General features: G+C 39.6%; 1 protein-coding gene across 1 annotated transcript; it reads left to right on the forward strand.

The window, feature by feature from the left end:
- Positions 1–757: 757 nt before the first annotated feature.
- ZNF536 (zinc finger protein 536) lies at positions 758–14,473 on the forward strand. Its single transcript, XM_031555431.1, has 2 exons — positions 758–930; positions 11,861–14,473. Exons 1-2 carry the CDS (start codon positions 855–857, stop codon positions 13,450–13,452), a joined length of 1,668 nt encoding a protein of 555 aa, XP_031411291.1. The 5' UTR covers positions 758–854; the 3' UTR covers positions 13,453–14,473.
- The last annotated feature ends 12,867 nt before the right edge of the window (positions 14,474–27,340 follow it).

A 27,340-nucleotide genomic window follows, 5' to 3' on the forward strand; every position in this document is an offset into this window, starting at 1 on the left:
GAGTTATTTTGTCCATAGCCTGCTTGAATAATAGCAGCTTCTTCAGAATGGCTGAGAATTATGGTTTCTTCCTATGGCGAGAGAGATGAGATGTCCTGGAGTTTCACCCATTGTATTGCAATGCAAAGAGTAAGTGTAGCTATGAAGATGGAAGGAGAAAGCCTGGTAGCTGCGGGTGAAGGGTCAAAGGAGTCCCCTCTCATCTGACTGGATTTGCCATCGGCTTTCCCTTAATATGAGGTCACTCACCAGGTCACACGTTGTTTCTCTAATGCTGGAGCATTGCAGAAGAAAATTGATTAGCTTTACATGTAGGCATTGCCATTTCTGTTGGTCTGCCTGTCCCTGTGATTCCATTTTTATGGGGGGTTTTAACATGCTGATGCAAACTTTTTCCCTCTAAAATCACGCATATTTTTACAATACTTACAAATTAAATAGACTCAACAAAACAACAATTTAAAACTTTTGGGGGAAAAATTAATAGGAACTAAGCAAAAGAAGAAATCAAACCAGCTGCTGACACAGCTGTTTCTTTTCTTGTATAATTCAGTTCAATATAAAGGTACCATATGCTGCTTAAAATGATGATAGGAAAGATGAAATAATTTAAGAGAATAACAAGAAAATACATGAATTGTCAGCATTCTGTCAGATTTAAAGAATGAAATAGACAGGTGTAGTATTGGCATGTTTAACTTTGTGTTGCGTTAGCAGTTTTAGTGAGAAAACTTCTGACATGTGCTGAAGTGATGTGAGATCATTTCTGTGTTGCAGACATTGGAGAAGAAGCTGGGAGATCTGTAGGAGTCCAGCAGCCAGCTTTACTGAGAGACAGGAGCCTTGGTTCTGCCATGAAAGACTGCCCATATTGTGGAAAAACATTCAGAACATCACATCACTTAAAGGTCCACTTGAGAATACATACAGGTGAGAGGAACAACAGGAGCAGAGCGCTGTCTGCACATGCCATGTGTGTGGGGGGTTTACATACGATGCGGCTAGGAGCCTTAATTCCCAGGGTAGATTTGGATTCATTAGCTGGAGGGAGTCTTTTGAGAAAGACATATGACAGTCTTAAATAAAAGCACAAGGAATGTGTTGTTGGATAAAGACCACTTTAATAGAATCGTCTTTTCCCAGTTGAGGTTATTTCTGTCTCCTTCCCTGCTTCATCACTGTTTCCTTCAATTACCCTTGTCCTTCAATAGGCATAAGCCTATTGGTTTCAGACTTAGTTATACTAACTGCTTCAAAGGCCTTCCTTAGCATCTACTTAGGGATTCTGTATGTTTTGCTCAGTTACTATTTTTGTTCCATTTAACATGCTCATTTTTAACCTCTCACTGTTCCTATGAATACATCAGCTTCATGGATCTGCTTTTTTTTCTTTCTGCATTAGAACTCGCTCAACTTACTACTTGTCTGTAATAAAACTTCCTGAGATTTGCAGCACGACAAAACTTTCTATATTTTATTTTAATAACAAAACCAGATTTTCTACCCTACGGAGACTTACTACTGGTCTAGATTCTTTCTTTATTTTTGGGTATCACTGCTCTAGATTCTAGAAAAATACAACCATGCTATTTTAATTATAATACTACGTTAGCTTAAAAGTATACTTGGAGCCACAGTATAGATTTAAGAAGTGCTATTATATCTGTATCTAAAATCAATTAAAGAATATTAGTATCCTCAGATCCTGTTGATGTCATTTTATATGGTCAATCTGATGCTGTTTTCTTCCAATTCCTAGATGTTGCAGTAGAGCTTCAGGGAGTGTGCAAAGCTGGAGATTTAGGACACTTGTTTTTGTAGGCAGGCACAGTGGGCACTGCAGATGTGCAGTCATTTTATTTTTACAGCATTTTAAAGAAATTTCAGGATGTTACTGCTGCTTTTCTGATCAATAGGTAAAATAAATGGCATGAATAAATACTTTCCAGTTGAACCTCTCACGTGATAAAAGTCACTGTAATTTTTTATTTCACAGAGATAGAAGATAAGAAGTATTGGCCTCCTTTCTCAAAACCAGCAATCACATTTCTCCTATGTGCTTGCACAGGTGTAATGCTGAGTATTGGTTTTGTGAATATAAGGCCTGAATTTGAAAAATTGACAAAGAAGGCTGAAATTTATTTAAAGGAAAACATTTCACTGATGAAATGAAAAAGTTTCTTTGTTTTATTTTTCTCTTTGGAGTAGGAGTTGACCACAATGTTTTTACCTAAATTTTGCAATTGAGATTTATTATTACTAGATGTTTTTTTAAAATATGTTAATATGTTTGGATCGCAGTCTGTTTAGGGTAGGAATAGGCTTTCCTATGTCTTGGGCTTAGTAGGAAAAAATTAATGCAGTACAAACTCTATGTGCCTGCTCTCCAGCACTGCAAAAATAAAAACAGTTATTTTATTGGGAAATAATCCTGTAACTATGAGCTTTAAACAATTTGACCTTTTTACTAATGGAGAAGCAAAGGAAAATTCTTTAAAATAACCTGAGGATACCCATCTCTTTCTTTTATCTTATAATATAGAGGTCATTTTGTTGTTGTTTTAGAGGTGGCAATGATCATGCGTTTGTGGCTTAGAACTAATGGAAAGAGAATCAATTGCAATGGAAATATTCCTTAAAATTTTATATTAAAGCTTACTAATCAAAATTAAAACAAGAACAACTAAAGCATGTAAAGTATCACATAAAAAAGAAAAAGAAAACATCATACAGAATGTTAAAACAATATTTGCAATATATTTAAAAGGCATTATAATTTTAAAATAGATAAAGATCAATTTCCATTAGGTTGAGAACAAAGTATTTGTAAATAATGACAAGAATATGTTGAAATGGAGCAGTGTTTTACATATTGGAAGTAATCATAATAAATATTATAAAAATGTAAATTGGCAAATTACTAGAGTTATTAAATAAAAATTAAGTTGCATTGCTCTAAATGGAAATGATGTAATAGATATCAGTTATTAAACAAATATTGGTTAGCTCACACTAGCAGGGACAGTTTCCTGCTTTTTATGTCATACTCTGTCTTTATTATATGCCTGGATCATATAACTGACTGATAAAAAACACTTTACTGTGTTTCTCCACTACATTAACTCAATTACTGTTCTTGTTCTCACAGCACCTGTTTGTTAGAGAGGAGCTCAAGCAGTTCAGCAGAAGTCAGGTTCCTTCGAACATCTGTGTGTTTGGAGGCACATGAGTAGGTTGGTTTGGTACGCATGCCAAGACAAGACCTAAAGTCTGATCCAGCCAGGAGGTGCTTCTGTGGCAACTGGCCCGAAAAAGCTAGAGAAGCTGTTTAATCCTTCGTGAGCAGAGGGTGCTATGCTCTGTTTTAAAAGCATTGCCTGGTGACTTGGGTTGTTTCTTTTTTTTTTTTTTTTTGTTGGATACTACGTGGTTCCAACCTTCTCAGCATTGCATCTCGGTGTCTGTGTAGTTTGCTATCATATAACCTTCTCAAAACCAAACCAAAACAAAGCAGCCACCAAAAACTCAGTGCACTGAGTCCCAACCTACAATTGTAGGACTTTCTGTAATACGTCTGCTTTCTGCTTCCAGCCTGCCGGAGAATAGTGTGGCTCTTCTTTTAAGAATTTCAGAAGAGTGTCAGTAATGGCATTCCAAAAGAATCAAAGAGCCATCAGTCAGGATATCTGTCCAGGACAAGTGAAAACTGGATCCAGGTTGTAACAGGCAGTAGATGTGGAGGAGCCACTTTGTGATTCAGCCTCGTGGTTATAAACTAACCATAGTACAACTGTGAAGGTTGTAACACAGAAGGCTCAGAGGCCTTTGGACTTTGAGAGAAGGAAACTTGTTGAAGTATCTCAGGCCAGTAAAATGCAAAAGTTCCCACAGTTTATGTTTTTCTCCTCTGCAGGCAGCAGATTAGGGTTCCACCATTCAAGGAGCTGAGTACCTCTTTACGTTCCTTAGTGCTCTGTGTTCACACCAAAACCAACGAGTCGTGCATGTTTTTTACTTTACATACCCAGAACTTCGGACAGCATAGAAACAGTTAAGTGTTTTAAAAGTCACAATTTTGTATGTTCTGCTTTTGACAAGCAACATATGATGTGAGGACCAGTCCTCAGATTAGCTCTAGCACCTCTTTGTGCCTTGCATTAGCACTGAGGAACCGCTGCAGATGTAGTCCACTTTGAATTTTTGTGATCATTAGGTGCTCAGGTATATTCCCAGAGTGACTGGCACAATTAAATCCCTTGTGTAATGAAAACACTTTCCATGAGTCAAGTATAGCCCTGAAGAAGGTTTAAATTGTGCTATACCAAAGAACCCTAAGATAGAATAGGAAGAAGCAGCGTAGCCAGGCTGCGTCAATTAACAGAGAGTATGTTTTGATGTGTGTCATATGTATCTTACATGTGTTAAATACATTTGTGTGTTAAACTGCATTTTCCCTTGGAAATGCGATTGGCCAATTTTAAAACATGCTGAGAAGAATTGATGAAATACGATAAAAATGGTGCTGTTTTAAATGAACTCAATTCACATTTTCTTCCTAAAAAAAGACTGCCTGTTGCCATTCTCTGAAGGCGCTTGTAGTGGGATGAGCAATATGAATAATTAAGGAAAATGGGTATGTGTGCTCCAAGAGGAGACAATTTTGGTATTGAACATCCTTTATTCTTACATTTCTAAGATGAACTAAAAGGACTTTTCATTTCTCTAGATTTCTCCAGATTTCCCATCTTTAACACTGTACAGCATGCCTTTTCTCCTGTCTTAATGACATCTCAAACTTTTGTTGAAAATAATTGATTGAATTTAAATTTCCTTAAAAGTTTAAGAGGTAATGTTACAGTATAAATTTCCTACCAAACACTAAGTAGGGAAATATCCATTAGTGAAATTAACTACAGTTTCTAGGTAGCTAACAATGTGCAGTATACAGTAGGGCATGGCTAATGAACACTGCAGTGGGTGATATTTCATTATACAAATTAATGCTCACATTTTAATGGGAAAGTCACATAATGAATCTCAGCTTCAGTGACAGCAATTAGAGACACAGATTGTCCCCTTCTGGACAAGGCACTGTTTAGCAATAAGCAGCTGTGTAAAAAGTCTTCAGTTTTACAACATATATATATATGCTTTGGGGGAATTAGCGTACAGTTTATATTAATGTACTGAATCTTCCCTGCAAAGGAACAACTGTATTTATCTCTCTGCATTTTAACTAAGTAAAGACATGTAAAAAGACTAAATAAATGTTGTAGATGAGATATAAATAAATGAGAATATTCAATTACAAAACTTTATAAAAATTAAAATATTTTATTGTAATACCTCATGTACAATTGAAAAATATTTAATACACTGAGACAAAAGCATCTGTCCTCTTAAAGGATAGGACAATTTCGTCGTATAGAATAGAGAAAAATAGCTGGTAAAGGAAAGTGGTATAGAGAAGAAGTTAACTAGTATTTCTGACAAACAGATTAATTGTGTGGTGAAACATGTGCAGGATCCAAAAATAATCCTACAGAACCTTTGATATTCCATTTGGTTTAAAAAGTGTGAAGTGAATGATTAGAATGATAAAAGAAATTACCATGTAAGAATAGGCATAATAATGAACTAATTAAACCATACAGCAATTCATTTCTAAAATATCTACTGCACAATGGATAAAATAGGTTATCAATAACTGTTTCAATGGTAAAATAAAAAATGCTATAAAATTTTTTCAATATTTTCATTAGGCAGTATTCTCTGGAATTATAAGATGTTTGGTTTCATTTGCTTTGCATGAAAGAAAACTATCTTGTTTAGAAATTATAGGATCCCTTTGAGACTTCCATTGTCCCTGAGCGTCCATCAAAAGCTCCCTACTGGCTGCTGGAGCTTTAGGTGTGGGGTGCTGGTGCTGATGCACGGACCTCACTATGCTTAGGAGCAGAGAAGCACAGTGCTTAGGCAAACTCCATAAGAATAGGGTTTCTAAAAAAGGGGGGAGGGCATTAATTGGGGAATGGATGTATAGAAGGCATTACAGATTTTTTAAAAGGTACATAGTGGTAATTAAAAAAAAAAAAAAAAAAGAAGCTCATAGCAATAAATGTAAATGGACAGTTAAGAAGTGTGGTAGTACTTGGTTAGGGAAACTAAAAGTAAAAACGCATGTGTGGATATTAGGATTTCAGAGAACAGGGTAAATTCTGGAGATCTGGCAAGTTTAACACTTGCTATCTTGCTAATACTGGATAAAAAATGGATAAAAAAGTATCAGCCATAGTAGGGAAAACTGAATGCTCTTCTACACTGTTCTCAGAAAAAAAGTATTATGGGTTTTATAGGTATTTTCCAGTGATGCAGTTCAGCCATTAAATAGTGAGGCTGTTATACTGTAGCCCACTACATTTTAATATTTTTTAGAATGAATGAGACTGGATAACCTGTAGATAAAGTCCTAAAAACCCTGGCTGAAGGGCCCTCTGAATCATTAAAATTCATTAGGGAAAAAAAAGTATTGGAAGAGAGAACAAGTTCCAGATTTATTCTAGTTTTTCCAAAAACAGAGACAAGGGAGGCCCTGAAGTTATAAGTTTTGGGTAAAATTACAGAACTAATTTGGTAAATAATAATTAAGATTTGATAATATAGTTAATGCCAATCAAATTTATTTTATGAAAGTAAGTTTTGTCAAGTTCCTCAGGTTTCTCTCAAGTCTTGAGAAAGCAGCTTGTTCTATTTGGCATTCCCCTGAAAGTCCACCGTGTACAGAGGTGAAGTGGCATATAACCCATCAGTCCCACAGCTGTGCTCTCAGCTCAGTCAGTTTGGCATTTCATCATAATTTGGAAAAGCGTATAAAATCACTGTTGATAAAATTTACCAATGGCACGAAAATGGTAAAATGCTAAAAATCACGGAGAGGGACTGATTAGTTGCTTAGTCGAGTGGGTTCTTTTCAACAATATGAATTTTAAAACTGCAAAATGTAGAGGAACAAATACTAGAGCTGTTGATGAACTGGGCCTAGGATTATGGTAGAGAAGCAACAGAATGTGAGCTGATGGCTGATTGCTGTAGCTGTGGATGTAAATAGTTTTCGTATAAGAATAACATCTAGTTGAAACTTCATCAAAGCTTTAATGGATACCTACAATTTAAAAGGACATTTGATAATTGGACAGGATATTCCACTCAGGAGCAAGAGAAGTTGGTGAGATGAGGGTGAGGGTTCTCAGGGAACAGATCTTTGTTTTAAAAAAACAAATCATTTAGTGTCACAGGGAGAAGATGTTGTGAGGTTCAGTATAGGAGACAGATTTGGGACAAATAAAAACTGGAAATAAAGGCAACAGTGAAAATAATTAACCAATCAAACAGTTTGCATAAGGACACGTTGAACATGTTGATTGCTGTGAATAAAATATATTTAAAATAAGAAAGTATGGTTTGTGTCAAATTGCAGTTGATGGAAGAATTATCATGTGAGGGTCTTTGGCCTGTTTTGTACAGCAAATAAGACTAGGAGATCATAATTGTCCCTTATAGCCATAAATGTATTTATAATTGGACTGTGGTCTCCTTGCACAGATAATTCATGCGACTAGTGTTATTGGCTTGCATTTTGAGCAGGACTGGTAGTAGATTGAGTACTGCTTTGTTTATGCAACCTGCTGTACTGAAAGACCTCATGCTACTGGGTAGCATGTTTGTTTCTAGTTATCTACCAAGATTTTGTATAGATTTTACAAGCAGCGTTGAATTTTATTATTTTATTGTATCCTCATATGAAATAGTTCTTGTGAGATGCCTTGTGTCTTGTAAAATCAGAGTGGTAGATAGATCAGAACTGTGATTATGTTGCCTAGATAAGTTACTCTCAACAAGATGCTTTCTTTTTTTTATTGTACACATTGGGATATTCACTCTTTCTACTGCACTGTGAAAGGGTTTGCAGGGATGCAAACATGGCCAGAAAATTAGCAAGATTAGGATGATCACTGCCTTTGCGAACAGTGAAAAATGACTCTTGGATATGAAATGCAAAAAACTATTTTGGAAAAGTCAAATTCCCTCACTCTTACATGGCAACCTTAATTTATGTGAACTGATATTAAGTGTTAAATAACTCATCCAGACGCTGCTCTTGGCAGTATTACTCGGGTAGTCATTATGTAGGATGAGTTCTCTGAAATGCTTCCCCCAAGTGCAAGATACAAACAGGTTGTCTTCTGACGAGAAGTGTGCCCTAGCTGTCTTGTCCCCTTTAGTATTCTTCAGACATACACAATTACAGTTGTTGATAGTGTCCTGGAAATTAGGAGTCCTCTGGGTTTTCCATTAAAACTGGATTGGTTTTTGGTTTGTTTGGTTTAAATTAGTTTGTTCTTTTTTCCCATTGCGGCTTATAGCTGTTTTGTCATTTGTACGGCGACTTACATGAGCACTGTCGGTTGTTAATCTGAATGGATGAAATAGTGCAAAGTATTCTCCACAATTTCTGAATTTAGGAAATAGCGAATCAGTGAATTTCAAAGATCGACAGATGATTTACTCAGTCCTTCTCCCTTCTGCCAGTGCCTGCCCTTGAAATAGCAACAGTTAAGATTGCTTTGAAGTACACTAATCACTGCCAACATTTTGATCTAAAAGAGAGAGAGAAAAAAAGAAAAAAAAAGGTTTGGAGTACTTCCCTTTGAATGATGTTATTTGGCCAGTGCTGCAGTGTAAAGGTGGCACAGTGTATTGCTACATGTTGAGTCCAATTGCAGCCCTTCGGTGTTAGATCTTATTTCTAGTCATGCAAGAGGTGGGAGCACCACAGAGACAGTGAAGCAAGGTGAAGAGATGCTCGCACTTTTTATCAATCCCACTCAGTCAGTGGCTTAATTCAGTCTTGTGCATGCGGCATTTGGGCGAGCCGTGCCCAGATCTCCTCTGCTGAAAGGAAGCTCGCTCAGTGGAGAGGCCTTCTAAAGGAATGTGTAATAACTTCAGGGCTCTGCAGACAAAATAAGAATACGTTGCTGTGCCCAGTACTTCAGATTGGGGTTACTTTGCATATGCAAAAGAACCACAGTGTCTCCTCTAGTTAGCTTAGATTAACTCACTTTTAAGAGGCCAAAGACCCTCACATGATAATTCCTCCATCAACTCATTTTTAAACGCACCTATTGCCTTGAAAGGCTTCTGCAGCATTAGCAGGTTGGAGTAGACGATCTCCAGAGGTCCCTTCCAATCCCTGTGATTCTGTGATTCAGTGATTAGAGCAGCTTATATTACGGAATTCTCTTCTTTGCTGTAGATGCATGTTATCCAGCAGTTGACATAGCGCCTGCAATACTGGGACACACTTACTAATGGTGTCACTTGATGTGCAATGCCAACACACACTGAACTATCATTAGAATAAAAGGAAGTGATTAATACAGTTGTGTTAAAGATTTCCGCCTAGGGGATGCTGTGGAAGAGCTTTTCAGTTAAGAGGAGTGAGAACTCAAATGTGAGAGCATTTAACCTTATAAATTCCTCTGTTTGTTTTTCACCAGTCTGACTGCTTCTCAGATGGTACTTGAAATGCCTAGGTTGTGTCAGAGATCACTGGTGACTGTTGTGTAATCAGCAGTAACTGGTGGGACAAACAAGCAGCTCAGAAACATTGCAGTATGTGCATGCTGTAAAAACAGCGTTAATATTTGTCCACATTCTGACTGGCAGCACAGCTGTCGAGGTTTACATGTTCCCGAACAGTCCTGCAGGAGTGCAAACAAATAGATAGCCGATGTCTTCTGGCCCCTTGTCCCGGTGATGGGGCCGTGAGTATGTGTGCACACTCACCTGAGCAGAAGGAAGCCCGAGCAGACGTGACACGTCCCAGGTTAGTGATTCCTGCCCATCAGGAGTTTGTCTTGTGTGTCTCCCGCTGAACACAGCCGTGCATCTTCTTGGGGGAGCAGCAGAACTTAATAAGGTGATAGCGAAAAACTCAGAAGTTGCACTGAAATGTTTAATTCTGATTTCCTCCGTTAAGCTGTGTGGACCCAGGCCTAACCCTGCTAATTCCTACCTCTGCCTCAGCTGAACACCTCTTGTTTGAGGTGCTGCACTTTCCTGCTTGAAACAGGTCGATTAACGTGGTTGATATAAAGCTCTCATGTCTCACCATTTAGCTTTGGGATTACATATGGATTTAGGATTTTTGCTCCTTGTAATTCACTTGAGCCCTGTCTGAATTACAGCACATAACCAGCCACTGTATGGCTAGTTTGAGGGTTTTGTGGTGCATCTCATTAGTAAGTTCCTGTGATCAGTGCAAGGAGCAGCTTCCCAAGTATCCAACAGCCTTTCAACTGAGCCTGCAGCTTATACAAAGAAAGTTGGAAAGCCTTTCAATTTTGTTTTAAGCAGATTTTGAGATTATTTGAAAATGGGTGACTTTCCAGCTGGTTTGGTAAACTGCAGAATATCATACAGCCTTTTTTTCTTTTTTTCTTTTTTTCCCCCACTGTGTAGAAATCTTTTGAAGCATGTTTTTCCACCAGCATTCAGGAGAGGTTGGTCATTGTCTTTTAGAGGAAAAGCTATGTAGAAAAAACTATTTCTTCTTCTTGTTCAGCTCCCTGGTAGAAATAATTGTCAGTACTGGCAGCTTGCAGGTCTCTCACACTCCAGTCTCTTCCAGTGAGTATCTCCAAACTTCCTTTTAAAGGAGCTCTGCATTGCTCACAAGTGCTCCATACAAGTTTGGATGTACATTTGCTTAGGCATACATTCTTTTTGGATAAGTATTTATGGCTGTATGTGAATATTTATTATGTGTGTAATATCTTCTACCTCTTTAAAAGTATAGGAAAAACAATAAAAGTTATATGGGTCTCAAACATTATTTAATTCATTGAAAATCATCTTATGTGTTTTAAATCTGTATTCAAAGTAATCCTAGGTAAGCACTTATGATAGTTAAATTACATGTTTTACTACTTGAGCATTAGAAGTACCTTTAGTACAAATTTAAAGGACTGCAAAAACCAGTAGATAGTGCTGATTTCAAATACAGAAACTAAATTTATTTTATTTCTTTTTTTCTTTTTCATTTTTTTATTTTATTGACTGCTTTTTATTTTAACTATATGTTCTTACATGCTGCAATCATAATGTAGTATAATGATATTAATATTTTATAGAATCCGTATTTATAGTTCTTTATTTAGAAACAATGCAGTAGGTCTGCAGATCTTTGAATCCTTCTGGAATGGTGCCCTCCAAATAATGATAAATTACTTGTGCAGTATGCCATTTGCTAATTATATCCATGATTTACTGCAGAGCAAGACTTAAATCATTCATTTCAGTCTTGCGTAACAGTGCCATAAAATTTTTAGGTTTAAAAATGGTTTCCATGTGTATAATTTAAACAAATTTTAGAGCAATTGTATACACAAAATATTGCAACCATCCATTTGTTACATTCTTCGTCTCTTTTTAAAAAAAAAAAACTTTGTACTTTTAATGATTACTGTGGTTGAAATTGTTATGCTTCATTTTCATAATCATAGCTTTTAATTCTACAACAGTTTTCTACATGTTAGATTAAGAAGAAGATGGCTAATTGTGTGTAGTTACCATGTCATTCCAGAATAGCCCCACATTCTGGAAACCTGCTTTAGATATATTCAGTTTTTGAATTACTCTTCAATTAAAGGTGTTTCTTTTTTAAAAACGAATTGTTAGTTGTAAGATCTTGTTTTCAGGAAGCTAATAATGATTTTTTTTTTTTCTTTACTCATCCATGCACCAAAGTGCAGTTAACCCTCCTCCTTTATATTTGTCTTTTTATGCATGCACATAGGTGAGAAGCCTTACAAGTGTCCGCATTGTGATTACGCTGGTACTCAGTCGGCGTCCCTCAAGTACCACTTGGAGAGGCACCATCGGGAGAGACAAAATGGAGCGGGGCCACTCTCTGGACAGGCTGCAAGCCAAGAACACAAAGAAGAGACATCAAGTAAAAGTTCTGTGTTTATTAGACCAGATATACTGAGAGGAGCCTTCAAGGGGCTTCCTGGTATTGATTTCCGAAGTGGCATGGTCTCACAACAGTGGGCATCAGGAATGCTGTCTTCTGGAGATCAGCAAGGACAAGCAGCTGGCATGTCATCTGAAGTATCTTCAGAAAATATGAAGGGTTCTGACATATCTTCCAAAGGAACACACTTCTCTGAACTTGGCCGTGCTTACCAGAATATGGTTGGGAACGGCGTGAACTTTCAAGGGTCTTTGCAAGCTTTCATGGACAGCTTTGTCCTAAGTTCTTTGAAGAAAGAAAAAGAAATGAAGGATAAAGCTCTATCAGATCCACTTTCAGCAAAAGCTCTGGGCTCAGATGGAGGTGAGGAAAAGATCAGTAGCAAGTCCTCCCAGAGAAAAACCGAGAAGTCGCAATATGAACCTCTTGACTTATCCGTAAGGCCAGATGCAGCCTCCCTCCCAGGTTCATCTGTCACTGTGCAAGACAATATTGCTTGGCATGGCTGCTTATTTTGCTCCTTTACCACTTCGTCTATGGAACTAATGGCTCTACACCTCCAGGCCAATCACTTGGGCAAGGCTAAACGTAAGGACAGCATCATAGGGAACAACAAAGAGCAATCTAGAGAAGCTTCAGCCTCAGTTAACAAAGTGAGCTTGCTCTCTGCTTCTGTGCAGTCCAGCAAAGAGGCTGTAGTTTCAAACATGCTTAGCCAGCTGGACTCAGCTTCTGAGAAAATGACCCAAGGACAAAATAAAGAGACCCTGGGAGAGCAAAAGAGTGCTGCCTGGCCCAGCCACATGGAATCCACTTTTTGTAATTTTACAACAGACTTCTATAAGCAGTTTGGTGTTTATCCTGGTGTTATTGGCACAGGAACACAAAATTCTTGCACCAGTAATGAATCTGAAATAAAACCACAGTCTGAAGACGACCCAAATATTCTGCTCTCTGACTCTGTAAATAAAAGTGCTACTGATGACCTTTCTGACATAGCTTCATCTGAGGATATGGAATCTTCCAAGGAGGAAAACATTGAAGATGAGGATATTGAAACAGAACCAGATATTATGAATAAGCAGTTGTCTGCCCTAAACAAGGAAAGCAGTGAAGGAGGCGACAACATACAAAGTGCAGTCACCTCACAACCAGCACAAGGGCTCGTATCGCCACTGCCACAAGCATCAGAAAAGCAGTGGCACAGTCAGAATCTTCTATCCTCCCATGAAACTGCACAAGGAGTGATGAAACCCGAACAAGTTCAGGGTCCGCAGGTCCTGGAGAAGCAGATGAACATGTTGTCAGTCCTAAGAGCTTACAGCTCTGATGGCTTAGCAGCCTTTAATGGACTTGCAAGTAGCACAGCAACTAGTGGATGTATCAAGAGACCTGACTTGTGTGGTAAGTTTTAGACCTTCTTTTAGACCATTTCAGAAAACACTTGTGCAGAATCATGAAGCTGCTCTTTAAATATACTTAGTCATGTTTGTTAGTAATACGTTTTTTTTAAATGTTAAACCCTGTGGGCCAAATTCTAGTCTTATATGTGGTCTACTCCATTGAAATCAGCAGTGCTGCATGCATATACTTACACAGAATTTTAGAAAGAACTTGCTCTTAAACCATAGTAGCAGCAATATAGACTATCTGTGCTAGTGGCATCTGAAGGGGATATTTACTGCTTTAGCATACTCAAAGGAGGAAAAAGTTTTTAAAAAATCACATGGTAACTTGCAAACTTTTCAGTATTCTGATAGAAGTAAGAACCCAAGACAAACACTGGATGCTTTGCCAGGCAAGCCTTGCGCCTTCTCTGTCTGTCTCTGTCTCTCTCGCTGTGCTTCTACTCCGAGTGCATTCAGTTTCTACAGTATCCATTAAATCAAAGGCCAGGTGGATGGGATGCATCTACCTTTAATGAAGAGGTATTCTTTTCCTTTATCTCCCCCTCCCCTCCCTTATTTTTTAATAATTCTGTTTTTCTGATTTGTTTCGATGGCAACTATACAATAGTAGCCTTTGACAATTTTCACTGTCCTAACAGAGGTTGTACAAGTTGTGGTTTGCCTAATTAAGACTATGCCTCTGAGTAATTAAAACAGCAGTGCACCAAACAAAGTCCCCCAGTTTTTTACCCTTGTAGTCTCAGATATAGAAAACTGACAAAAAGGAAAGCTAAATCTGTTTGGAACAAATGAGACTGAGGACTTTTCAATTTAGCTCCTGTTTTGTAAGCATAGTGCTCGCTTGAAAGAGATTTTAGAATGTAAATCCGTTGAAAAACAGTATCACTTTAAAAAGCAGAGTCAGCAAAGGACACAAAAACTTCAGTAATGCTCTTGTTTCATTTAACCTTCAAACGAATCAGAAAACTCATTGTCAGAGCTGAACGTGCGTAAGAAAATGTATTCAAGTTACAAAAAAAAAAAAAAAGAAAAGAGAATGTGGTCAACAGTTGTAAAGCTCAACAGTTTAAAATGAAACCCTAAACTTGCAACCACTTGTGAGTGGTTACCCTGGTTGAGTTCAGGTTGTTAGGAGCTTTATTTGACACCACTGCTTCTTCATGCTTCTGCCTGCTTTTCCAATTGTATTGTTTGGTCTGATAGGAAAGTACAATTTCTCCCAGCAAAGTTTAACTCGCTTGTATTCTTAGAGAGCATTTTGCCTTCACACTACTGTCATTACCTAAACTGAACCCCTGTTGCAGGTATTTGGCAGTCCGTATTGTAAATTCCTGTGTCTCTGTTCACTAAGAGCCATTGAAGAGAGTTAGAAATAGTTCCAGATTCTTCAAAATCAGTAGTTAGATTTCTGGTGTTTTAACATAATTGGTACTTGCTTTCAGTTAGGAGCTGGTAAAACCCTTTGATTTTTTTCTCTGTATTTGAGGATTACAATCAATTGGGTACCAAAAATGCATCAGAGAAAACAACAACTAAATAAAAAATTGGAAAAATAAGATCAGTTGCTTTATACAAAATATCTTTATACTTCTTCTCAAACATACGATTTTTAAAACGACAAAAAAAAAACCTCTCACAGAATTATTGAAATGAGGTCATGTTACTTCCATTAGTTTTTTGTTTCATCTTCCAATCAATTCAGCAGACATTTTATGATGGCTAGAGTTTATGTGATTTTAAAGACCATATCCCTTTCACAAGCTCTGCCCAGTGATAATGCGTTTGACTTGAAGTATGAAGGAAAAAAAAAAAACAACAGAAGCTTGTCTGTTCTACTTTTTAAGCCATTTTAAAATGGAAAATGCAGTGCGAGTCCTCCTTTCTCCCCCCTCCAAAAATAGCTTTTTAAAATTCTTACTGACATTCTGTTGAGTATTTGCAGAACATAAGTATTAAGGTTGAGTATTTAAGTATATCATTTCATTTTTCTTGATATCTCAAAGCAAAAATGGATGAATATGAACAATCCCTGTGTCAGTAGTTCTTATTTATTTCATTGATTTAGACACCACCCTATTGAAAGTAGTGTTTTTAGGGAGTTTTCATTTTCTCAGTGACATTTTGTACTGTGAAATCACACTCCATCTGTGCATGCTAGTGTGGGGAATCTCACCTGATGTTTCTGCACTTGCAGATTAGCCAGCAGGAGCGCTTTGCTTATTTATTAGCCTTCCTTCCCTCTTGCACAAAGCCCATGACCCGAGTCGTGGTTCCCTTTGTTTCTCCTACTCAGAGAGATCAGGAAGCCTGAGGCCCACTTGCAGCACCCGGTCCCAGGGCATGATTCTTGTGGCCATTTGTGTTTTAGGAGACTCCATGCATTTGCCTTTCTTTTTACAGCCAGTAATGGGTGGGTGTTGGCATCTCAAGAGAGAGCACTGATAACCTTGATAACATTCCTTGCACAATCTCTGGTGCCCTTTCCACAGTCAGAACACAGTTGAAATAAGATTCTCAGTCAGCTGAGATTGCATCTTTGTTTGGCCACATTAATTGCACTAAATTTCTGGCTTCATTACAACAAGCTGGGATTTTCAGTGATCTGTGTAGATCATTTTTAGTTGGCAGATTTTACCTTTAAGAGAATGGGTCCATTTTTAAGCACAAATCGTAGTTTAATTTCTAGAGGGCAATTCCACCAATACACGTTATTGTTCTGAATAGTCACCCCTCATGGGGGAAGCAATCCTCGGTTTTCCTGTATATAGAGTAAGAGAGTCTGGTGATGTGCCTGTAATTTGTTTCTGCTCCTGTCATGCTGTAGGGGTGAAAGGCACAATTAGAAAAAAAAGAACTAGCATTACTTTGTAATAGAGAAATTTCCATGCCAAAAAACTGCTGAGAAAAATCACAACAAATCTTTACACATCTAGCAGAATAGGAAAGAACAAAAGGAAAATAAAAAGTATAATTGATAAATTTTTAGTCTCCTGACCTTTTCTAACTTAACTGTATTTGTTTCCAGAGTCTTAAGTGACTAAATCTAAGAGCTGATCTTGTTAATCTTTGCTACCAGGCAGTCTGTGAGAACAGGGATGTGCCTTTCACTGCTGCTTGCAGCCAGCAGCGCTGGTCAGGGAAGGAGCCATCACACCGGGCTTCTGGGTTTAGTAGCTGTCTTGAGCATCCATGTAGTCTGCTTTCACAGCTCTTGCTCATTTGAGGAGGTTGTAGATCTACTTTCTATTTGAGATTTAGAAGATGCTTTCCATTTCTGCTTTTCTGTTTCTCTGCCTGGCTTCCGTTATACACGTAGCTGTATTGCAATACTGTTCCACCTCCTGGTCTAAGTTGCTAATTTATATGATTTGCAGAGCGTCTGTTTATGACAAAAACTCTTTCTTGTCTCTCCTTCCCTTTAAGTCTTCCTGCTTTGTGGCTAAGACGGTAAAATATCCCTAGCATTTTTTGCTTGAGATGTATCTAGGCTTTCAAAGAACTGCCGGTGGACTACAGAACTATTGGCCAGAGATGGTCCGGGGCATTAGCTGGTTGTTTAATGGATTAGTGTTATTGAACCCACACTTAATGATGACCAAAAGTATTAGTTCCATCTTGTCCCTCTAAATCTAATTTGCTTCCATTCATGCTTGCTTTCCTCTGCAATTAGTGCTGTTTTCTCCATGTAGGCTCCACCTCCCTCACTTCTTTCACTGTATGAAAATAGGGCAGGGCCCTTCTAGTGCACGGCACCAGCTCTGAAGTTCTCCTGCAAAGGGCTGAGCACTTCCAGTTTCCTTTTGAGCAGAAAGTGTTCAGCTTTGCACCGAATTAAATTGTTCAGCATTGTAACTTTCTGAAATACCTTCCAAATGTGGAACTGTAGCACAGACAAGAGGGCTGGGCAAGGGGAAGATTGACTGTGGCAGATTATTACAGTTTTATTGTCACATAATTATAGTGCTGTACCCCAATGTTGAAATAGTGAATTTAGTCTTTGTAAATTGCTTCTTGCCACAGGTGTCAAAACCAAAAGGATTGTAATGCTAACCCCTTCAGAACTACCACCAACACATAACATGCAGAAAAAGATTTTTAATTGTTTGTGTGCCTTCACCTTATTGCAGCTCTTTAAAATCATAAAATCCACATTAAACAGAAGCAAAAGGCCTATATATCCAAGCTGTAGGACAGCCTTGTGGTCAGGGAAGATCCTCGGGGCTGCAGCAAAGTGCAGTGCTCAGCACCATTCAAAGTATGCCCTAATGCGGTGAGTTAAGTAACCCAGCATTTCTGCCTTTGAAGGGGTAACCAGAATATTCTCCTTCAAGGCAGAAGGAAATACCCTGGAACCTTTGCTGTGGTCTTTTCTGTACCCAGCATGGTGCCTGAGGAGGTTGCTTCAGTTGCAGCACAGGGCCTGCCCTCGGTTGGAGCCACGGTGCTGCAGGGATCAGTGCCTGCCCTCGTGCCGGGCTGCAGCCACTTCTGGAAGTTGCAGTGCCATTTGCATGGCAATATCAAACCAAACTCATATGGCTTGCTTCCTTTTTTTAATTAACTGGGAATGCCAGTGATCCAGTGAAGTTTGTGTTGCTGGATAAAAGGGCCGGTCTGTGAATAGCATTGTATTTGCCAAATGGTTCGCTAGTCATTTCAGTACAAACAAATGGATGGTGTCTGTAAGTCTGCAAACACTGTTGACATTTAGCCTTGTTTATGTTACTTTCCTTTTGCTGCATATTTTTGGCTAGAAAAGATACTGTCTGAATCAACATTGACTTCCTAAGCAGAAGCTAAGGACCCAGTCTTGCATCCCTCATTCTCGATGAGTGGGACTACTTACATGACTAAGGATTGCAGAATCAGATCCTGTGTTTATTTGACTTTAAATTTTATCGCTATTTTCATGTCATTTAATTTCATTGTATTTTTTTGTATCAGAAATTGGTCCGGCGATAAGTTTGATATCACTGTTTTGTTCACTGTTGGAAACTTATTTCTTAGAGTTTTTCATATTGCAGTGTAACACCCCCATGCCGTTACTGTTTCTGGAAGTTAACCCCTAAAATATCGGATAGAGCTCAGTTCTGAGTACCTTCTATTCGCAGTGAAAGTGGAGGCATTCAGTTCCTCCCAGCACCAGATCTGAAAGGGGGATTGTGTTTGCAAAAGAAGGCCTCGGAATGTGCCTCGATTTCAGACATCAGTGGCCAGCCGCACCAGGGCAAATCCCCAGCACAGAAAGGCTTTTCTTTTCTTTGCAGGGACAAAATAATGATGTAAGCTTAGAGCCGTATGATTTTGCTCTAAGTTTCATCTCCCGAACAATATATTCTTATTGTTTTTGTCATATCCAGGTCAAATTTAAATTATAATTTAGGATTAGGCAGAGGCATAGAGATGTTTCCAGATCTTTGCAAAGTAAGACAATGCTCTGGTTTGTGTTGCGGTTCAGGAATATGTATGCTTGTGCCTGAGGTCTAGGATTTCCTACATCTACACATACACCTGAACAATTTAGACATCCTTTTAAGTCAAAACTAAGTGTACGATTAATACCTATTACGAGGCCGATTTTAAACAATTAATTTGACAGCAATTATAATTTTACTTTACAGGCTTTCAGAAATAAATAACCAAATTCATCTTTGTAATCTAAAGAACTTAGAATATCTTTATGCTGAGGTGATCTTGCTATGCATAGTGTTGCATATCTGGGATTTCTGGGGTTTTGTCCCTCGTATCTAGATACTTGTAGTGCCGGGGATGAATAATTACCTGAGGCTTATTAATTGTTTCAGCAAAGAAAAAAATATATACCTTAAGTGTAAGCATTAATATATGTATACACAAAGCATCCACAATATATAACAAACCATCATAATAGTACAAAAATAGAGGTCCTGAATATGTTCTGTTATTTATGTGTTTGGCAAGCTTAGGGAATGGACTTTAGTATGAGTGAAAATTCTCTTAACATTTTTAAGGTTATTTATTGTCATTTCTATTTGAGTTTTTAATGGTCCTGTATTTTGTAATGCTTTAGCAGGAAAAAATACTGTAGTTATCTTTTTTCATATTCTTTAAGCAATATTTCTAGCTTAATATATTGTGCCAGGTTTTCCAGTATTAACCAAGAAAGACAGTAAAATTCAATGAACAGCACTCTGACATCCACAATTTAAAACCTGTGACTGAAGTGAAATGTGTAAACTTCTAGTGGGTTATCATGTGCTTTGGAATAGAGTATTGTTGGAAGTAATTAGAAAATATATTAAGGTTTCCTGGTAATGAAGGTATGTAAGTTTTAATAATTGTTGCTTTCTGAATAAGTGTCAAACTATATCTTTAAATGTATATGGAGTTACAAGTTAGGTCACTTCTGAATGGAATGTAAAACAATACTAAAAATGCTTCAATAACTTATCTCAGTGTTGCTAATAAAAAAAAAGCTGTTAACCATTAGTGCAGTTTTGAGTCATTTTGTTAATTCATTCAAGACAACTCTGCGCAACTGTTTTATCTTTCGGTAGACTGAAGACCACTCGTGCAATCCTCGGCTCATGCTGTGAGAGGCAAACTCTACAAGGCAGCTCACTGGCCTTTTTGAAGCGTATCCATTCAAAGTGCAGTCGTCTTACACGTGGTTTGCCGTCAGAAGAACGCAATGCATGGTTAGAGAGGCTAGGTTTGTTTCCTGCAGCACAGAAAATTCCTTGGGAATGCGGGAGCTGTGCCCCCTCTCTCGCTGGTGCAACCCAGTGAACGTTTCCATGGAGGCCTGTGGGTTAAAAATGAGTGATGCTGGACGGATCAGGTGTGTAAGTCCTGGTGCCTGGCTGCCTGGCCAGGGTGAGCTGCCGTGTGCGGGCCCAGTCCTGCAGCTGGGAGCCAAGCCTCAGTGAGGGACAGACGCTGCCCATCCCAGGGGCAGTACTGTGAGTGCACAGCCACCTGAGACCTTTCTCAGTTCCTCTCGTCCAGTCTTACATTATTACGGTCTGCAGTACTGCCCACAGTGCTCAACTCTGCTTTTTATTTCCCGTGGAAGGAATGTGCGGTAAACGTCCCGAGAGTAGCCTCACTTCTCTCCTTCACGTACAGTGCTCCCAAGGTGAAGGGAGCGTAGGATAACAAGCAGCCAGTCGCACTGGTGTCAGTAATATCGCTCAGGCCTCTGGTAAGTGTCTCCAGGATGGGACCCATAAGAGGTGGCCTATTGTTTGCTGCACCAGTCAGTAGGCAATGGAAGTTACAGGGGGATGTGGCTGGGGCTCCCAGTGTCACATCTTCATTAATCTGTCAGTTTTGGATAGCATATTGGTACTTTTTATTTATTCCACTGAAACACCATGAGTCAGGACCTGACATTTTAGCGTTCTGTGTCATACTGAGAAAAATCTGTAGTTCAGCAGTAGGACAATTATATTATTTTGGAAGGGCTAGAAATAATACAGCATTTGTGAGACAACTGTAACATTTATCCAGACTCAGTGTGAGATTGTTCTTCCTTTTATTTGGAGAGCACTCCCAAAAAAGTATCAACTGCGAGCAAAGAAAAAAAGACATGAAAAAGTGGCAGTTATGAATCCATTTAACCCCCATAGGGTATAATCTCATCCTGTGTAGTACCGCTGGCTGTTATATGCCAAAACTTTTGCACAGTGAGCTGTGAATGTAGTCCCTATTGTCCTGTGGGCAATATGACTAAGGAAAAAATATCTCTCTGATACAATGGAGCATTTGTCTGAAAGGCATAACCTAAGGTCCATAACATCTAATCTGAAGTTGTAATTATACAGCTGCAGTCACACCATTCAAGTGAAGGCTGCGTCAGCACTTGTATTATATAAGAAATCCAGTTTTCAAGAGTTGATGAGTCATATGCAAAAAACATTTCTCACTAAACAATTGTTCTGGTTGTTCCAAAGCAACATCTAGGTACCGGCCTCCCCCCTGTAGGATGTAGTCGTGCATTCTGCAATATGCCACGGTTTAGCTTGGCACTCTACTTTGCTAATGAATGTATCTTTTACAAGCCAGGAAAATGGCTAAAAGCTTTTGATTTCTGGGCATTTTTATTATTGTCAAAATACAAACTAAAGAGCAAATAAGTCGAGGGCAGGCCAGGTTTTCACTGATGAGGATTTCAGTAGGTGAAAGTTCTTCTTGAGAAATGTAGAGTTAGGATTTATTTTCCAGTTTGTTATCCCCTGATGCTGATTTAGGTCTCTGATCCGAACAATTTCCTACAAGACTCCTATTGCTATTTTATTTCATAGACAGGCCTTAATATGGACCCTTTCAGGCTAACAGGAGCTTGTGTTGCCATTTGCTGGCAAAGAGGAAAGAGGTTTGTTTACAGCAACAGCAAGGGTGGATGAGGAGCATCCCTCCAGCACAAACGTCATGGGAACACTCTTAGGTTTGAGAATAGATATCAGAAATCACAGCAGTTTTCTGAATGCTTGAAATTTCTAGATATGTATTCTGGATGAGAGTGACCTAAGATAGCAGATGCATCTTCCTGGAGCATTTCCTCTTAAAACTGGAGGAAATGGGGCTGCTCCTGCACCGACTCTGCTGTAATGTCTGTGTTTCTTTCAGCCAGTCCCCAATGCGGGGTTTCTGTAGGGCTGCTGCCTGCATAGAACGGCCATTGTTCAGCAGTTCTGAGAGGGAATTGTGCCTTAATTATCTCTTACAGAAGGAAAAACCCAAGGCATATCCCAATATGTGCCGTAAGTGGTGGAACACAAGTCTTTTAAGTAAGGTTTGAGGAGGGGAGCTCGCACACAATGTGGCAGTCCTCACTGCTCCTGCCAGTCTACCTGTGATTCACCCTGCGACAATGGGAAAAAATAAGTTTTCCTCTTTGGATTCTCCATTGTGAAATGGAAAATCATAGTACTTGTCTCCCTGATAGGAGTGCTGTGAGGATAAATGAATTAATTAATGTTTCCAAAGCACTTTGGAGATGAAGCACATTTATATATGCCCTCAATGTGTAAATGCTTCCTTCCCTGATACTATAGTAAGTTATAAAAAAATGATGAAAATGAACACACATAAAAATTATGCTTTGGATGTGGATATCACTGTCCTCCTACCCTCTGCAGGTCCTGCTCGGGTCTGGGGGCCCTTTACTCTGTTTGCTGCTGCCTGTCCCCCCTGTGTCATTGCCAGTGTTACTTCTGTACCTGGCTCTGCTGTGGGCTTGGCAGATGCTGGGGCGTGTAGCCATGCTCATGGATCTGAGAACTGGAAGTGCCTGTTGTCAGGTTTTATCTGAATGGCAGTGACACCAAATCACTACTTCTCCGTTCAAATTCTTACTGCTTGTTTTCCAGCATTACCATCCTAGATTAGGCCATGCTGTTTGTTTTGTTATGTTGTTTTTTTGTTTGTTTGTTTGTTTGTTTGTTTTTAAGTCGGGAAGTGCATTTGGTCCAGACCAGTTCCTGTGAATAATGAGAAGCGTTAAAGGGATTCAGGGAAGGAAGACCAACACCTCAGCCATGTAGAGATGTGACGTTTATCAAGAGAGACATATAAGAAAAGCTTTATGCATTGAAATGAACAAGTTAAAGACCAGATCCAGGCTTTCTCTAGGGCCACGTAGATGAGTTTGTGAAGCTTGTGAGAAAGGTTTGTTATAAGACACATCAGCACCAATTGTGTCTCATTTTACTCATCCCTTTGTACAGCTAGCCCCAGCCAATGCACTGGCTTTGGTTTTACATCCTCTTAAGACCTCCATGGTAGGTCTCTAGCTGGTTCAGTGGCACAAGGGCCTCTGCTCTGCTCATTGCCACGTGCTGCAAGGGGCAGCTCTGGCTGGGGGAAGCTAATGGCTGCCGGCACAGCCCTGTGCCTTCAGCTGACAGCTGTAGCCATGCCAGGTGCTGGCTGACACTGTTCTAGCCAACAGCGTCGGGCTTCTGATCTTCCCATCCTCTTTCGTGGGGACAGTTTAATAACTGCAGGGTTTATGGGTGTATCAAGAAGTGTAACTGTACATGGTGGTGAAAAAGAGAAAACAACAAAACAAAAAAGCTTTCCTGAAGGATAGAGGTGGCAATCCCATTAACATGACGGCTCCCTCTTTAGTTGCCAAGATGACTGGCAGCTGGATAAGGTCAGAACATGAAAACCCAGCCATGGGGGACAGAGCGGGCAGGGGAGGGGCCCAATCAGTCGAATAAAAACGGAGTGTCAGTGCTGGGGAAGGAGAAAACCGGCACTCCCATCAGAAAAATCCTCACCCTCTGCTCCCCTACTGTTTGTTTGGGGAAAATGCTGCAGCTTAATCAGAATTATTTACAAGATAATGGTCCATTGTTTGTAGTAAGACAGATGCTGTCTGTGGGAATTTGGTGTTTTATGCTCTGTGCATTACAGTGCCATTGCTGTGTACAGATGGGATCACAGTGGTATTGTTGTTATCCACTTTTGGGAAATTTGGAAGATCCTTACCGTGAAAAGAAGATCCTTAAATAGGAAAAGAGTTTTCTTAGGCCCAGAACTGGGATTTCTCTTAAGGTAGAATGGTGTTCTTACGAGTATGGCAGAGGAAGAAAATGAAGAGGCAGAAGCCTAGGTTCCCTAGGCTAGCTTGTCTTGATGGTAGGTGTGATGGAGCCTGGGGATGGAGCCTGTGTGCCTGCCCAAAAGGAAGAAGTTCTAGTGTAGTATGTATGCCAGTGTTGCAAACATACTTAAGAAAAAAATCCTAAAGATCTTTATTTCTTTAGATCAAAATGAGAGAATTTAGTTTACAATTTGTTTAATGCCAGCAGAAACTCCATCTCCCATAAACATCTCTCTCTGGCCCAAGCAGGCAGTTCAATGTGGAGGCCCAGAGGCTGGCAAAGGGGCTTCTGGGAGGGTGATCCATGGCACATCAGGATCGTTGCACACAGGGAGAAGCATCCATGTGTCCGTCCCACCAGCTCTATCTCAGCACTGTTTGGGGAACAGCAGCACCCGCAGATTTGCCCCAGGCCTGGGATGAGGGGACAGACACAGCACAATGTGGAGCTCTACAGGCTGTGTGCTCCACAGGGCCATGCCCGTATCCCACCCTTCTCTAAAACCGGTGGGACAAGAAGTTCCTCCTGCTTTGGGGCAGGACCTGCTGGCACGGTGCAGGACGAGGGGTGGAGGGCTGTGTGTATGCATATGTGTGTGTGTGTGTGTGTGTGTGTGTGTGCACTGCCTCTCTCAAAAAAATCTGCTTTTAGTGTGAAATAGCTCACATATTACCTCGGCAGAGACCGGTGTGCGCCAAAGGCAACCAAGAGACGACAAATCACCAGAAAGGCTCCAGAGGGGATTTTGAACATCCACGTCTGGTATTCCAAGATCCATTAGCTTTCAGGTAAAATGGAAAACAATGACCGTCTTTTTTTGTGTGCTGGATAATTAAACTGTCTTTCCATCATTGCAAAATATTTGAGTTTCCCTGGAGAAAGCAGAGGGAGTGGGGATGAGGAGCGAGACAGGGACAGGAAAGGAATGGCTCAGTGGCACTCTTCATGGCACTGTACCCATTTTTTGTGAAACAGAGTTCTCCAGGAATCCCCTTAAGAGCCAGACTGGCCCGTGAGATGTAATTCTGAGTTATTTCATTTTTCCTACATGGTTCCAGTGGGATCTGTGTGGGGAATTCCATGGTTTTTTTTTCTCCAAGTCAGCATTTATTTGCAAAATCTTAATTTCATATTTCTTGACATTTAAACGTTTCAGCCTAATGTTCTAATAAGGATTCTGTCTGTCTGTCTAAATAAAGCTTTGTCCTAATGAGGACACCATCCATCTCCCTAGATAGAGCCATAACGACCTCCAGCCTCAGTGTAATTTTAGCTGTGCTCCTTCCCCACCCTCAGCTCCCCACAATTCTTTGTTTGGGGTGTAAATTATGTTTTGGGACAAAGTTGTATAGAATTTCATTTTGGGTCAAGTGACTGAGCTATTGTCTGAGCCTCTGCTTTCTCTCTGAAAAGGGGTTTTCGCTTGCTCCCAGTTATGCGTTCAGTGCCTGCTTACTTGCAATTTCTGTTCATAAGACTGTGGGTTTTCATGCCAACGATTTTCTGTTTGAGTTATTGGAGTAGGGAGGTTGTGGGAGCATGCCAGTGTCAAAGGTTGTCGCTTGAATGATAATTAATAACATTATCAGACTGATTATGTGTTTAGATGTCCAGAATCAGGAGTGAATTGAACTTGTTAAATTTAATTCCTACCTCCGAATATCTGACTGTTTTCCGGGGCTGGGAGACTGGCGTGTTCACAAGTCTCACATTTGCATAAAGGACAAAATCGTGAATTTAAAAGGGCAACAACTAATGAGGGTTGCCGAAATTCTGAGCTTCTGGCTTGCGTGGGGCTTCTCCTACCGTGTTGCTCGCCAAGCTTTCACTGGGGGGAAGGAATCCCAGATCGATTACACGATAATATTTACAGACCCCCGCCTCATTGTGTCAGCCTCTGACTGCGACGTTGAGTCGTTGGAGATTGGAGATTATGTCTTTGGAGGTCTCGAAGAGCATCTCACATGTGACCGATTACCTCTGTCAGAGGAGGGAAAGCCGGGTCCCACCTCGGTGGGTGGGATTTGAACTCGTGCTTTCAGAGGTCAATAACAGGGTTTTTAGACCTTTGTGCCTCTCGGTCCCTTATAGCCAGACCTTTTCTGTTAAAACTGTTTAAATTACAAACCAGTAATAAAAGGATCATATGTGTTTCCCACTGAACAGGTTCTTTAAGGCTATTATGATAATTAAAAACATATGGTGCCTACACAAGTCAGAGGGAAACCACAGATGTACAAATTAGGTATTATATAAGGGTTTGTTTTTTGTTGGTTTTTTTGCCCTTTTAAAAACAAGCCAGAGAAGTACAAAGAGAAAGATGGGGATTTTTCTGGAGGTGGTGGGTAACGCTTCGGATTTTAATCATGAAATATGTAAACCTCTTTTCTTATACATAATCAGAGCAAACTCTAATACACAGGAAGAAAAAAGCAGTAGCACAAGACTGCAGTATTTATGGAAGGAATAAGGAAACACTTTGTTTCATGCAAGTTATTGGAGACCAGGAAACCTTTTGCATTTTTTATGATGTTTCCCTGCACAGACATGGAGGATTATATTTATTAAATATTGAATTATATTGAAATTGGATTGATGCAGCCCAAGAAGGACATTTCTTTGTATTCCATTTTTTTCTCCTTTTTAAAAGGGAAATGTACTAATATTGATTGCAGCACGAGTAGTCATTTGTTTTAATTTAAAAATATAGGATTGATTTTGAGAAGGTGATAAATACTGCTAATAAAAAAACTCAAAATGGGGATTTATAATGATTCTCTGTTAAGTCAATGGTTTAGCGAGGCTAACTTATAATAAAAGTAGAGATGTGCTGAACTATCCATAACTAATGGGTTATTTGCCATTTGCTAGCGCTGCAAACTTCCCCTGGCTTGCCGGCTCCTGCTGCAGAAGGTGAAATTTACATCACCTGGCGCTCCTTCTTTGCCTGCCGGTGGGGTTAGCCCCCAAATAAAGCTTTAAAAGAGCACGGAAGAGTGGTGAGGAAGGAGGAAAGGGAAGAGCCCGGTGCTCGTCCTTCAGGCTCCCGGCAGCTGAGCAGGCGCTGCTGAGGAAGGCTTTTCTTTTATCGAGTGAGTGATAGCAAACTCGGTGTTATTTCACATGTAGGTATTACCATTTTAACTTTTACTGAGGTAAAATAACACCTTGTCACTCAGTGCAAATACCAATCACAAAATGAATTAATTGTAATAACTGTTGTCAACAGAACAAAAGACTTGTTGCTTTCCTAAGCAGATTTCAGTGCCACTGATAACTATATACAGGGTTTCCCATTG

The sequence above is a fragment of the Meleagris gallopavo genome, chromosome 13, assembly GCF_000146605.3.
Source record: "Meleagris gallopavo isolate NT-WF06-2002-E0010 breed Aviagen turkey brand Nicholas breeding stock chromosome 13, Turkey_5.1, whole genome shotgun sequence".
Lineage (NCBI taxonomy): Eukaryota > Metazoa > Chordata > Aves > Galliformes > Phasianidae > Meleagris > Meleagris gallopavo.

Coding starts and splice junctions, on each gene's coding strand:
- ZNF536 (XM_031555431.1), top strand. CDS start 855: ATGAAAGACTGCCCATATTGTGGAAAAACATTCAGAACATCACATCAC. Junction 931..11,860: donor CCACTTGAGAATACATACAG/GTGAGAGGAACA, acceptor GCATGCACATAG/GTGAGAAGCCTTACAAGTGT.